This window comes from Magnolia sinica, chromosome 2 (assembly GCF_029962835.1).
Source record: "Magnolia sinica isolate HGM2019 chromosome 2, MsV1, whole genome shotgun sequence".
In the NCBI taxonomy this organism is placed as follows: Eukaryota; Viridiplantae; Streptophyta; class Magnoliopsida; order Magnoliales; family Magnoliaceae; genus Magnolia; species Magnolia sinica.
Window position 1 is genome coordinate 106,080,278 of NC_080574.1, and position 13,679 is coordinate 106,093,956.

Here is a 13,679-nt window from a genome sequence, read left to right on the forward strand (position 1 = left end):
AAAAGAGAGCGTGTATTAAGATACAACCCAATAAAAAAGAAAGAAAGAAAGACTCGAATCCATAGGTTGGCTCGAAGCACAACCGCCCTAACTCTCGAGTCCTCGACCCCTAGCCCTTAAGAAATGCCTATGCTCCACCCTACTCCTAACACTGTATCAGTTAAATGAAAGGTGTCAGAGGCCAATATAATGAAGAAATACTCTCAATATTGTATGCACAACAGATAGTCAAGTAAGGGTTTTACATAAAAGTAGGATTATAACATATACAGATCATACATGAAGCCAGGCATAGTAGTTAGAGGTAGAATCAAACAATCATCACTACAAGAAAAATAACCTTTACCGGCGGCCAAAACCGCCCCTAAAAGTCCAAAAAATCGCCGGCATAAGAATTAGCGGCGGTCGGGCACGCGCCACTAAAAGGTGACTATGCTGTATGTTTTACCGGCGGTCTCCCTTTTTAGCAGCGTTTTTAACAGTTGCCGCAAAAAAGTTACTTTAGCGGCGCTTACTATACTTTAGCGGCGCTTCTGCGATTGCCGCTAAAAACTATAAAAGCGCCGCTAAAGGAAGTAAAAAACGCCGCTAGAAACTCCACCAAGCGTCGGTAACAATTGTACAAACGCCGATAAAAACTCCAATAAACGCCGCTAAAAAGCGACAAAAAATGCCGCAAAAACTATAAAAACGTCATTAAAGTGATAAGAAACGCATGTCAATTTTGTTAGAAACGCCAATAAAGTACTAAAAACGTCGGTAAAGAACATAACAAGTGCTGTGGAAAATTAGAGAAACGCCGCTAAAAGCACTTAATTCTTTGTTAATCCTTTCACACAAATTCCTGTTAATTCTGACTAATCCTTTCCTATAATTGCTGTCCTACAATCAAATCTCCATCAATTTAACTATCAAATTTCTATCTGCATAACTATCAAAAACCTATGATTGAATGACAAGAATTTGAATTACCCAATAATCTAACATTCATCAAGACAACAATTAGCACAATATCAACAAAATTACAATTAATGGTCTATTTAAAGTTTTCAAAACAAACTATAAATGTCTTCCTTTCTTAGCATTTCACATGAACTGTTTCAGTACGGTCCCCTTCTAGACCGATCATATGTCTTCCTTTCCTAGCCACATCTTCTGGCAAATGTCTACAACACCAACCTCACTGGCCATGATCACGTGTCCACTATGTGTGATGTAGGCCCTTTTCTTGCAATGAGCCTAAATTCCTCCCTGAGAAGTTTCCCTGCAATGGGCTGAGAAGCATATAGCTGATTCGGTAAGTGGCACAGCATTGAGATTATACTGCTTGGAGCTGTAGAGTGCTGCAGAACCAAGCCCTCTATTTGTTGAAGACTTGAACCTTTATAAACAATCAAGGCCTACGACAAACAAGAAAATAAAAGGACAATCAGCTTCACAAGTCAACTCTATAGTTGGGAAAGTGTCACAGTAAAAAAAAATTGTCATTGTATCAATTGGAACTTTTCTTCTCTTTTCTTTCTTTTTTCATTTCCTTTTTTCTTAATGATTTGCCTTCAATTGGAACTTCAATCACATGAATAAATTGTCATTGTATCAAACTATACGGTGCTACAAGGTTTACAAGCACCACAATACAACCCCTACTCAATTGCTTGCTGGCAGGTATTGCAAATCATAAACAACAAAGGAAACAAAAATTGGCCTTGTAAAAGAAAACCAGTAAGAAAAACACACCAAGTATGAAAATTTTAGAAAGAAAAAGCAAACATAAGTCATCACCTGATATTCTTGAAGTGGATTTCGTTGCTAGTCAAGCATGTACAAGAAGCATCCAAAACCTGAAGAAATAAAAAAAACTCAACGGTCAGAATGTAGATGATAAATATGATTGATTCAGTTCATTCATATTCGTAAGATTCCATGTTACGAATATTTTTGGGCTAAGATTCTAGAACTAAAACTGCTATTTTCTTTTTTGAAAGATTATACTTGTTGATTTTTTTGATTATCCAAAGATTTTGCGATTCTTAAAAGAGTAGGATTAGGATGTGGAAGGCACTATAGTTTTCTGAGTTCTTGTTTAAGTGCCCGTAGTGCAAAGATTTCAATTTCAGTCCAATTGTTTATCTCTCTGTATTCAAATATTCTTGTGTGGTGTATTTACTTCATTTATTCCATCGGGTATCAAAATTTTCATTAATCCAAAAACCAAATTACATTAGGAACCTAGTCTGTTATATTCAAAATACACACGCAAATTACTAGATTGCAATGCCCATTCTAGAATGAATCCACTTTGTTGACGTCTCAAATGGTAAAATCGGAGCATACATGAAAACATTATTGGAAATTACAATTCATATTTTTGCATGATTTTGTAATTGCATTTTAAAAAATGGCTATGGATTTTTTGCATTCAGCCTTTCCATGACAAACGTGAAAGTTAATTTCTTTTGAAGGTAACGACTGCAATATGAATTTTCCTTCATTTCTAAAATGGTGGTGACCCATCCACCATAAACTTCAAATCCGTGCATGTCAGTCCAAATTACTCAAATGTGTATGGTAGGTGAGTCACCATTGTTTAAGAAGTGGTAGAAATTAGGGTTGTCAATGGGCTGGGCTTGGGTCAAGCAAATCAAAATTTTGAATAGGGTCACAGCCCACAGCCTCGCTCGACTATTTCAAAATCCAGGCCAATGATAGTGGAAAATGCATATGCAATAGCCTAGGTATCTTCATGAATGATGAGTCAATCATACTTTCTTCTCAAAATGGCATAGAACTTACTTCAAGATCTTTTGTGTGTCGATATAGATCTCTGTCGACTCAGTTATTTCTCCTAGTTCTGCACTTCCCATGTCACGAACCTTAAATATCGATGCGGCAAGTAGAAATTGTATGGCCACATGAAGATATATTCCACGAACTTCAATTTCTGATTCTCCATTCTGCACATTTAGACCGAAAACTAAAGAAGTGAAGAACTCTAGAAGGACAACAGGAATTTATGATACTTGACACAAGGATGATTATCTTCACTTTGTAAAAATGAGGCCCATGATTCAGTGATCCAAATTGTTGATCTGATGGGCTACACAATGGATGGGATCGACCAAAATCTTTGGCCCCCTTTCAGTAGAATATGAACTATTATTGGGTTTCTTTCTCAAGTCTATTAGCATGCCAACAATTAAAAGTAGGACTGTCATCGAGGAGATTCGTGAATCATGGCCCATCTACTGTGGATCCCATTAGACTAATGGCATGGATCACCAAAACATAGTCGCAGCAATTGAGGACCTGATTATACAATGCATATCATCAAGTTGAGGATCATATAAATCCTCTTTATTGTAGCTACCTTTAAACGGTCAGCTGAATGTTTCAAATTAATAGCTTCTTTGAAGGTATTCTTAGCAAGTGAATAGTCCTTTCCAAAGGGAGTTCTCGCTTTAACTAATTTCTTCAGATTATCAGGTTCACTCGACTCTTTTTGCGCTCCTACAATACCACCAGTTACCCCATCTGCCCATCCCACTTTCTGCCACGTGACGAGTGAGCTTTCATTTGCTGCATCAGTTGTCCCTGCATAACTCAAACTTTTATATTCAACATTTTAATAAATCAATAAATTGCAAAAGAGTACAGAAAATCTGATTTTTCTAAGGAACCTTTTGTTTCTTGTAACCTGGTGACATTCAAAGTGCTAGAAGTAGTAGCAGTTGGTTTCAATGCAAACCATTGACATTCGTCATTCAGAACAACCTCCTTATTAGAGATGCATTGGCTCTTTGATATCAGCATACTAGTTATACCACCCCTTCTATTAACTATATTAGATTCCTTCTTTTTGCAACAATCATGCATCGATTTCATGGCAAGAATATTTTTTTTTTCTTTTTATGTATTCTTCTGCAGAACTCTTCAACCATGGAACCACCATCTGCTAAGGGTCCTTTGTTGTGGGGACATTCAGACTCATGAGCTTTAAACTCCTTCAACTTTATTTTCATTCTTAACAACCCCTTTGGATCTAATTTTGACTCTTTAGCTTCAACTTCGCACTCAGTTTTAATAGATGGCTGAATTGGGTGTCTTAGATTTCCCCAAAAAAAGTGAAATGCGTATTAATTCATGTTCAATTCACATCCTACTTTATCCAAAAACCACATTTACACCCTATCTATACTCAACTCACCAAATAACTTAGTTGACAAATGAGCACTTGATTAGACACCACTATTTTCTGTTGGACTCTTATTCAAATTGCTTTTACCTAAACTTATGTAGCATTCCTTCCTCTTTTTTGTAACATTGGGTTTGTCTTGCATCTCACCAAATAACTTAGTTGATGGACCAGCACTTGAGAAGACACCACTATTTTCTGTTGCACTCTCATTCAAATTGCTTTCACATGCACTTGCAGAGTATTCCTTCCTTTTTTTTGTAACGTTGGAGCAGTCTTGCGTGTTATGCTTCTCATGCCCTGTTGTCATGTGTAATGGTTAGTTTAACATGATTAACCAAAAAGAGAAACGAAAAGAGTATAAAACTATCATGAAACCAATGTAGATCATAGCTTAAAACTACTTGCATAAAATATCCAAAATCTTGAATACATAACAAAAATTGGACTGAAAACAAGACATAGGAAAATATATTCCAAAAAGAATGCAGTAAATTAAATACATACAGAAAAAGGCTAACCTTTACGACAACGTTTTAACAAATTCGACTTCATGTATTGCTTGTGTAGTTCTTTTTCTAAGATAAATGTGTTGCCTTCAAATGCAGATGATGATTCAATTCTGTTCGAATCTCAAGTAGGCTGCTGCACAACATCAAAATCCTATTCTTATAGAATGCCAATTTATTTTGGAGTGAAATTTTGTGTTCTCTACTATCATTCTATTAATTGAGGACACATTTACCTTTTGTAATTTTGTTTCACCATGATCAATCCTCGTCTTGTTACTCCTTGTAGCAGGGCTGCCCTTCTCTTCTAAGCACAAAGAATCAGGAATGGGTGAAAGTGTAGAATTCTTAGGAATTACTAACAATGCCTTAGCCCGCTGGCAAACAATAAAACACAGTAATTAATGATATGTTCAGAAGACGAATTCATTAGGGGCTCTCAACTAAAATGAAAGGTGAACAATCCAAAGCAAAAGACACACCTACACCATTGAAGAGAGTGGTTCATGGTTTCCATCTTTATTTTCCACGGTACTCTCAAATGAAGATGACAAGTAGTTATTAAAACCCAAACTACGATGGCCCACACAATTGCTTTTGGGTGCTTTGCCAACGCCATAGGATTAGAAGGCTGGTAATCTGCCCAGACCTGATTTATTAGGTGGTTTGATAGACCCACCATCATCATCTTAGCTCCTCTTGGACATAGTTCCAAAACTCGATGACTTGACTAGGCATCTGACCCAGTGAACTCGACTCAGCTGCATTCTAGGTTGAGTTGTCCTGTAAATTTGTACTTTTTACTGGACTGTACTAGACTTGGGTGTTCACTTGGATAGCAAGGATCTCAACCATTGGACAATAGCACTTCAGCTATCTATTTTAGATATTTTATATTAGGGAAATTCTCCAGTGCTCTCAGAGCATTATAAGTTACAGTTCTCTTAGTCTCATCTATCCATTTGAACAGTTCAATCCATCAATCTGAACTGCCTAGTCCAGAACATGATGGACTACCATGCGAAAAACACACTGATTGAATGATCCAGGACATATCACCTTTGCTGCTTCACTTGAGATCAAATTACAATGAACTTGTAGAGTTGCAAGTGGAAAGCTACCTGAAAACTGTAAAACTGCCTATCGTGACTCGTATTCTAAAGTTATCTGCTTTGGGTAATTTGATAGATTCTAAAAATGATTCAGTTATCAGTAAGGTTGTTCAACAACTTGGCTTTTTGGGGCTTCAACTTTATGACCGAGGGAAGTTTTATTCAAGGCGTTTGGTTGAGGATATGAGTTTCCACTTCCAAAATAACTATTCTATTAATGGTGTTGACTATCCTTCTGAGGCATTTGGGTTAGTTAAGAGCTCCTTTTTTCAAGGTCTGACCCCCTATGAAGAGTTGGTCCATTCCATATCATCCAGGGAAGTGTTGATCAGTTCTTCCAGAGGACTTACTGAACCAGGAACTTTGTTTAAAAATCTAATGGCCACACTTAGAGATGTCGTTATCTGTTATGATGGGACAGTGAGAAACCTCTGTAGCAATTGTATAATTCAATTTGAGTATGGACAGGTGGACGAAAGTAGTCTTGGAAGTTCTCTTGCTGGTGAACCAGTTGGTGTATTAGCTGCTACTGCAGCATCAAATCCTGCATATAAAGCAGTTCTTGATTCTTCTCAGAGCAACAACTCTTCATGGGAATCGATGAAGGAAATACTTTTGTGCACAGTTAACTTCAAGAAGTATCAGTAGGCCATTTACAGCATTTCCTGGTTCGGTAAGTCCTGCATAGTTTCCAACACACCCTGGAACCTACATTTCATGAATAGTTTCTAACATCTTACATCAGAAAGTCCCATTCAGGCTGCATTTGGCTCATGAGCATTTCACAAGCATAGAAAAACAAATTTATGGCTTTGGAATTTCTACTCTTAGGCTCTTAGTAGGTTTCTGTAAATTATGAAATATGAAGAAAAATCTCTTCAGTGGCAACCAAATGTACTCTAGACTAATAACCATTAAAGCAGAATAAAATTATATACACACAAATACAAATAGGCATTATAAAATGATCAACAGAAGAAACATCATGTCATGTTCAGCCCACCAATGGTATAAGTGTGGCTTGCCTTTTAGTAACATGTTGACTACCAAGCTTTGGCAAAAAGTAAGGAAAACTAATTCAAGATAGAGAACTCACAGTTTTGAACTTCTCCATGTTTGTCTCAAGACAACTCTCTAATTCTGACATTTTCCCAGTGCCATAGCTATTCGCCAAGTCAACATAAGGCTGCCATGAAGAAACATCTTATGAGTGTATTAAACTTAAACTTAATTGAATACTATCGCAAAAGACATAAAATGGAAGAAAATGACACAACTCACCTTGACGCCCTTTTCCCTCCTCTTTTACCCGGGCTTGGGATCGGCAATGCAAGAAGTTGCATTGGCGGAGTTAAAAAAGGGCTTAAGCTCCATTTGGTTTCGGAAAAAATTATATTCATAAAGATTGTTGTGATGACCAAATGGAGCCTAAGACTTATATGAAAATTTACTAAAAGGTATGATAGGAACTCTTACGCTACAAATATGATGACTAAATAACCACATGTAAAAAAAAGAAAGAAAAAAAAAGAAACAAAAAGAAAAAGAAAAGAAACAGAAGAGATTAAATTAAAGACATGCAAATGCAAAATTCAAATCACAAATCATAATCTTATAAAGCTAAGATTAAATTAAAGAGATTAGATGAGTTTAGATGTGCCCTCTATAATTAAACTAAGATAAAAATAAATTGTTTAGATGTGTCTAACTCAATCCAAAAGTCTGAAACCACAAATTCCTACTACCCCCACTTACAAAAGATGTTTACAGTTCCAAATACTTAATAAAAACTTCTCTCATGTAGTCATCATCCATTGCTGTCTGCACCCTATAAAAAATAACAAAAATAAATCAATTACTATTCACAATCTCATACAATAAGTTCTATTGCTTAAAAAATAATAATAATAAAATAATAATAATAAAATAAAAAATAAAAACTTACCATACATAAAGTAGTGGGCCAAGCAATACTCGTTCCAATTGCATCCCCAATTGTTTTATATCGTCCATGGGTCCTTATCAAATCCTCATCACGTACGATTCCCACTTAAACAGATACTTCCCAGAAACCAACTCCAAGTTTTTGCCCCCCTACTTTTGTCAATGGATCCGTGCTCAAAACGATTCCTTTAGCTACAGTATCCCCAGGTCTTACAATACTCTTAAGAAGAACTTGAGTCACATTAGTGCAACTCGTAGAATTCCCCTTATTCACCAAGTCTCTCTACAAATGATAAATCGGTGTCAATTCTTGTATACACTTCGAACTATGTATAATTGAAAACATATTACACATAAAAATATACATGTATATATTATAATTACCTGAGGGGTTAGAACCAAGTGGCTTGATGATGAGGAGGGTTGGTTCAAGCTAGGATTAGCTGAAACACCTAATAATGTAGCTAGATTAATGCTTGGATTCGTTATGGCAGCCATCAATGTTGTCATAGTTTCTCTTAGTGAAGATATTTGAGCATCTCTATCAGCCATAGTTTCTCTTAGTGAAGATATTTCAGCATGCAATTCCTCATATTGTTCATCTATCTTCTGAGCATTGGAGGTCATCCCTTGGGACTGGACACTATGGGATGTTGTGCCCCATATATCAGAAGGAGAGGGACCTAACCCATAAGTGCGGACACGGCCATGTCGTTCGTCACCCATGACTTCTGAGAATATATCTCTCCTCGCAGTGCTATTATGTGAAGCCTCTGGCTGCTGCGAAGTTCGTTCATTTAATTGTTCCTACAATTAAAAATCACCAATTTAGATTTGATATTGCTAAAAGATTAAACAAAATAAGAAGATACATATACATACCATTGCTCTTGATGAGGCCTCATCCACAGGCATCCCATTCTTGCGTCTATGTGTCAACAAGAACATATCTACTTGGGTCAAATCCTCCCTATTGGCCCTCTTGTTTCTCTATCATTAATTAAATAAGTTATATATGAGAAATAGATTGACATCAAATTATTAGGTGATTAATAAAAAATTACCTCTTCTTCACGTATTCGCGCAAAGCTCTTCGTGCCTGCAGTGTGGCTAATGCGTTGTTTTCTCCGATTTTTCGTATTTATCTTATTACGGACCTAAAATGTGACACATCAACAGAGTAATTTATAAAATTTCAGCTTAAGACAATTGTGTAATTTCATAACATGAAGGTTTTAGTAACTACTCATCACATACCTTTCCCTCTTCAGAGTTCCAAAACTCAATGAGGGCCTTCCACTGATCCTTTTGGACACGCTCATTGAGGTCTGCTAGCCACGCCTCATCATTATCATGAGGCAAGTAGTGGAATTTCTTCAGTTCGCACTTCCAATCCCTCCATTTTTTTCCAATCGACATCAACACCCAAGATTTAATCTCTTTGTCAAACTGAAACTTGGACTGCATCACATAAACAAAGTAGACAATCACATATTGAATAAAGAATAAATAATCAAATACATAAAATACATAAAACAAATCACCATTACCATGACAAGTTCGTACATATCATCCTTCTTCTCGTTTGGCACTACCCTCCAATTAGAATATGTAAGGGGTGCGTAATCCCCATTACGTGCTATTGTCCCCAAAAAGTTTGTCAGCTTGCTAGCATTTTCATTAACAGGTTGCCCTAGATTGTTGGTAGTAATAAAAATGCGTTGCCCTTCACGCATGTTCCAAACTTGATGGCATCGTGTGGGGCCTCGACTCCTCTTCGTGAACAACAAATCTGTTGAAAAAAAAAATGCACATAAATAATATGCAGACTTGTATAGTTTATTAGCAAAAAATACATTAAATTTTTAAGGATATTAAAACCAATGCATAACATACCACTAGAAGTATCCTCTAATGAATCAACTGTCTGGTGTGGATCCTGAGGCAAACTCTGGGAGAGACCCGCTGTAGGCAGGGGAAGCTGGGGATGAGAAGGACTAGCTGAGGAAGGCTGATGCTGGGAGGGACCCGCTATAGGCTGGGGCAACTGAGGCTGAGAGGGACCCACATCAATCTCAGGTAGCTGAGGCTGATTGATGCCACCAGTCATAAGGCTTATCGGTAGCCTAGTCGTGTGTTTAGAACGACCACGTTTCATGTCTTAAGAAGAACCTGAGTCACATTAGTGAATAGATGCATGTTGATAAGACGATTCAATTTTGAATAAATAAATAATAGAACCATATGAAAAAAGACATTTTAATTTCTATTTCATACATTAGGAAAACATGGTACTTAAGAAATCAATTATTGTACAAAATGTCGTCTCCAATGGGATCAGATAACTCAGTATCATCTATTTGTTCTTCTACCATCGGCTGGGTGGGTGGTAAATATGTGACAATTGTTGTACCATCGACATCTGTCCTTTCCCAGCTAACAGTGTCATCACTCGGGTCCTCCAAACATTGATCATCGCAGGGCGACATGCCTAAGAATGTATCAACATCATCTGCAGACTCTTGCCCATGCATCTCAAATAAGTCTCTAGGTTTCGTCCTCACTACAATGTGCCAATCCTTCTCGATGAGGTCTTGTACGTAAAACACCTGCTCAGCTTGAGATGCAAACACAAATGGTTCATCAGACAAATGTTGACCTGTATGGCATAATCGTTTCAAATTCACAAGCGTGAACCCCAACCCATCCTTCTTAACACCCCTGCCTTGAGATCGAACATCAACCCAATCACATCTAAATAATACAACCTTCCGAGTACCACAATATTCCAGTTCTATGATGTCCGTCAATACACCATAGTATGTTACATCTCCTGCAATGGGATTTCTGTCATTGGCACTTGCAAAGCTTGATGTCTTTGCAGTCACAACAACTCCACTATGTTGAGTTTTTCTTTTTTACTCACGATCTTTGGTGTGAAATCTGAAGTCGTTTACAATAAAACCATTATATCTTCTTGCCATACTAAGACCCCGAGCTAGCCATCTAAGGTCTTCTGAAACTTGCTCATTCCTTTCATGGCGCAACTGTTCAACCTATCCAGATACCAAAATTATTCATTCAAAAGCTCATGTTTGAATAATAAAAAATAAAAAATAAAAAACATGCACATGTCCTTAAACTTATCAAATCGACTACTTACACGATCACTAAACCATTTATAAAATGTATCATTATGAATGCGTTCTATGTCCCTTGGCCGTGCGCGACGATTCATCCGCTTAACAACATTCATATGTTCTCTGTAAAAGTCATTAGTTTTAGCAAAAAAAAAAAATAGTAAATTTATCTATGTATAAATTAAGTCCTATAGTTGGCTTACTCAAGAAATGGGCTGAGTTCATAGCAGTTAAACAGGACATATCGATGTGCCTGTACAAATGTAACGTTATCCAGTACACAATCCTCAGACTTCCCTAATGCACGACCTACTAGTGGGAAAATAGAGGATTGTTCTTCTCTAACAGTGTTACCATAGTCATCATTCCGTATTGGCCAATTGAACCTTGTCTCTGTACCATGCAGGTACCTCGAGCAGAATGTTAAGCATTCTTCTGCCAAGTACCCTTCCGCAATTGATCCCTCGGGCCGACTTCTATTATGCACATACGACTTTAATGTGAGTAGATATCTGTGATCACCAATAATAAAAAGTTTAAAAATATATGGTCGATTAGCATGACTAGCATATCATGACAAATAATTATAATTTGTAAACATTAACATGCACCTCTCAATGGGATACATCCATCGATATTGTACCGGTCCAGCTATTTTTGCCTCACTCGCTAAATGAACGGTCAAATGCACCATAATATCAAAAAAAGATGGTGGAAAAATTTTTTCTAAATAGCAAAGTGTTAACACAATTCGAGATTCCAATCGGTCAAAGTCTCTTACTCGACCAACTTTGGAACATAATTCTCTAAAGAATCCGCTCAATTCAAGCAAGACTGACGTTACGTTCTTAGGTAATGTTGTTCATATCGCAATTGGAAGTAGTTGCTGCATCATAATATGACAGTTATGGCTCTTGAGTCCTGAAATTTTATGCTCTTTGAGATGTACACAACGTGAAATATTGGCTGCATAACCATCTGGAACTTTCACCCGCTTTAAGATTTTGCAAAAATCATCCTTCTCACTTGGTGACATAGTAAAGCATGCAGGTGGCAAATATGTCTTGTTAAATGAAAGTTGTTTTGGGTGTAATGTTTGTCTTATACCCATATCTTGTAGGTCAAGACGTGCCTTTACACTATCCTTTGTTTTCCCTGCAATATTCAACAGCGTCGCAAGCACATTGTCACATACATTCTTTTCAATATGCATCACGTCCAAATTATGACGCAATAGATTATGCTCCCAATATGGCAAATCAAAGAAAATGCTCTTCTTTTTCCAGTTATTCTTTCTCCCTCATTGTCTTCTCGTCTTCTCTTATGCCCATGACTGCCTACAGTCTTCTTCCCAAAGGTGACATTAATTCCCTGCAACTGGACGAACACATCAGAACCAAATAGTGGAGTTGGCGCCTCACCAAATTCTTCCGTGCCATCAAAGGATCTGCTATCAGTTCTAAACATATGATCATGTTCTAAAAATCGATGATGACCCATATAACAAAACTTTCGACCATGTGTTAACCATTTAGACGAAGTGTCCTTATTACAACAAGGACAAGCGAGACGTCCTTTAGTGCTCCATCCAGACAAGTTTGCATATGCAGGGAAGTCATTGATAGTCCACAACAATGACGCATGTAATCGAAACATCTCATTGCTTGAGGCATCATATGTGTCTGCACCAACCTCCCACAATTCCTTCAACTCATCTATCAAAGGTTGCATATACACGTCAATGTCATTACTGGGTCCATAAGGGCCAAGAATAAGTAAGGACAACATGAGATTAGGTTGCTTCATACACATCCATGGTGGTAAGTTATATGGTATCGGAATAACAGGCCATGTGCTGTGAGCAATACTCATTGTCCTGAATGGATTGAAACCGTCAGCTGCTAACCCAAGTCTAACATTACGACCGTCCGAAAAAAAGCTTGGGTGGTTGTGGTCAAAAGTTTTCCACGCTGGGGAATCAGCAGGATGCCTTAATATTCCATCGTCGGTGCGTCCTACTTCATGCCATTTCATAGAGGAAGTTGTTTTTGATGACATAAACAACCTTTGAAGTCTTGGTTTCAAGGGAAAATGACGCAATATCTTAGCTGGAATTTTTCGATCCTTTGCAAATGAAGATCCCTCATCATCTGACTAATGTTCAACCATTTTCCATCTGGAAGTACCACATATAGCACATGATTGCTCACTGATAGTCTCCTTCCAGTACAACATACAATCATTGGGACATGCATCAATTTTGTTATATTTGAGGCCTAACTCCCCAATAATCTTCTTCGTTTCATAGAAAGACTTTGGCAATATTTCACCCTGGGGAAGAGCCTCCTTCAACAATTCAAGTAACATGGTGAATGATTTATCACTCCATCCACCAAGGCACTTTATGTGATATAGCTTCACAACGAAAGAAAGCTTAGTGAATTTCTTACAACCTGGGTACAATTCCTGATCAGCATCTTCTACCAATTTGAAAAATTGTTGTGCTTCAGTATTCTGCCCCTGTGTAGGTCCGTATGATGTGTGGCCCGCATCACTCTCTTCACCATTTAGATTTGAAATACCGAACACATCATGTAACAATCCGTGCATATCATCGTGTGGATCTGGATTATCGCCTACGACATTTGTTGTAGCAGGCATGGAAGAAGACGTAACCTCCCCATGGAAACGCCAGTAGGTGTAACTTGTATTAAATCCGTCACACACGATATGATCATATGCTACTTCTCGAGACACCCAGAAGTTATTGTTACAGTTCTCA

The 13,679-nt window shown here is 37.5% G+C and overlaps 2 protein-coding genes across 2 annotated transcripts; both read right to left on the reverse strand.

Moving 5' to 3' along the window:
• Positions 1 to 514: 514 nt before the first annotated feature.
• LOC131226736 (uncharacterized) lies at positions 515 to 4,794 on the reverse strand. The gene is made up of 5 exons (XM_058222424.1): positions 4,714 to 4,794; positions 4,283 to 4,492; positions 3,368 to 3,591; positions 2,794 to 2,954; positions 515 to 653 (listed from the first exon to the last, which is right to left on the reverse strand). The coding sequence occupies exons 1-5, from the start codon at positions 4,745 to 4,747 to the stop codon at positions 515 to 517; spliced, it is 768 nt and encodes a 255-aa protein (XP_058078407.1). The 5' UTR covers positions 4,748 to 4,794.
• A 31-nt stretch (positions 4,795 to 4,825) lies between these two features.
• LOC131226741 (uncharacterized) lies at positions 4,826 to 9,867 on the reverse strand. The gene is made up of 11 exons (XM_058222436.1): positions 9,654 to 9,867; positions 9,308 to 9,549; positions 9,015 to 9,218; positions 8,822 to 8,914; positions 8,640 to 8,747; positions 8,142 to 8,564; positions 7,876 to 8,040; positions 6,910 to 6,999; positions 6,471 to 6,521; positions 4,938 to 5,078; positions 4,826 to 4,837 (listed from the first exon to the last, which is right to left on the reverse strand). The coding sequence occupies exons 1-11, from the start codon at positions 9,865 to 9,867 to the stop codon at positions 4,826 to 4,828; spliced, it is 1,743 nt and encodes a 580-aa protein (XP_058078419.1).
• Positions 9,868 to 13,679: the final 3,812 nt, after the last annotated feature.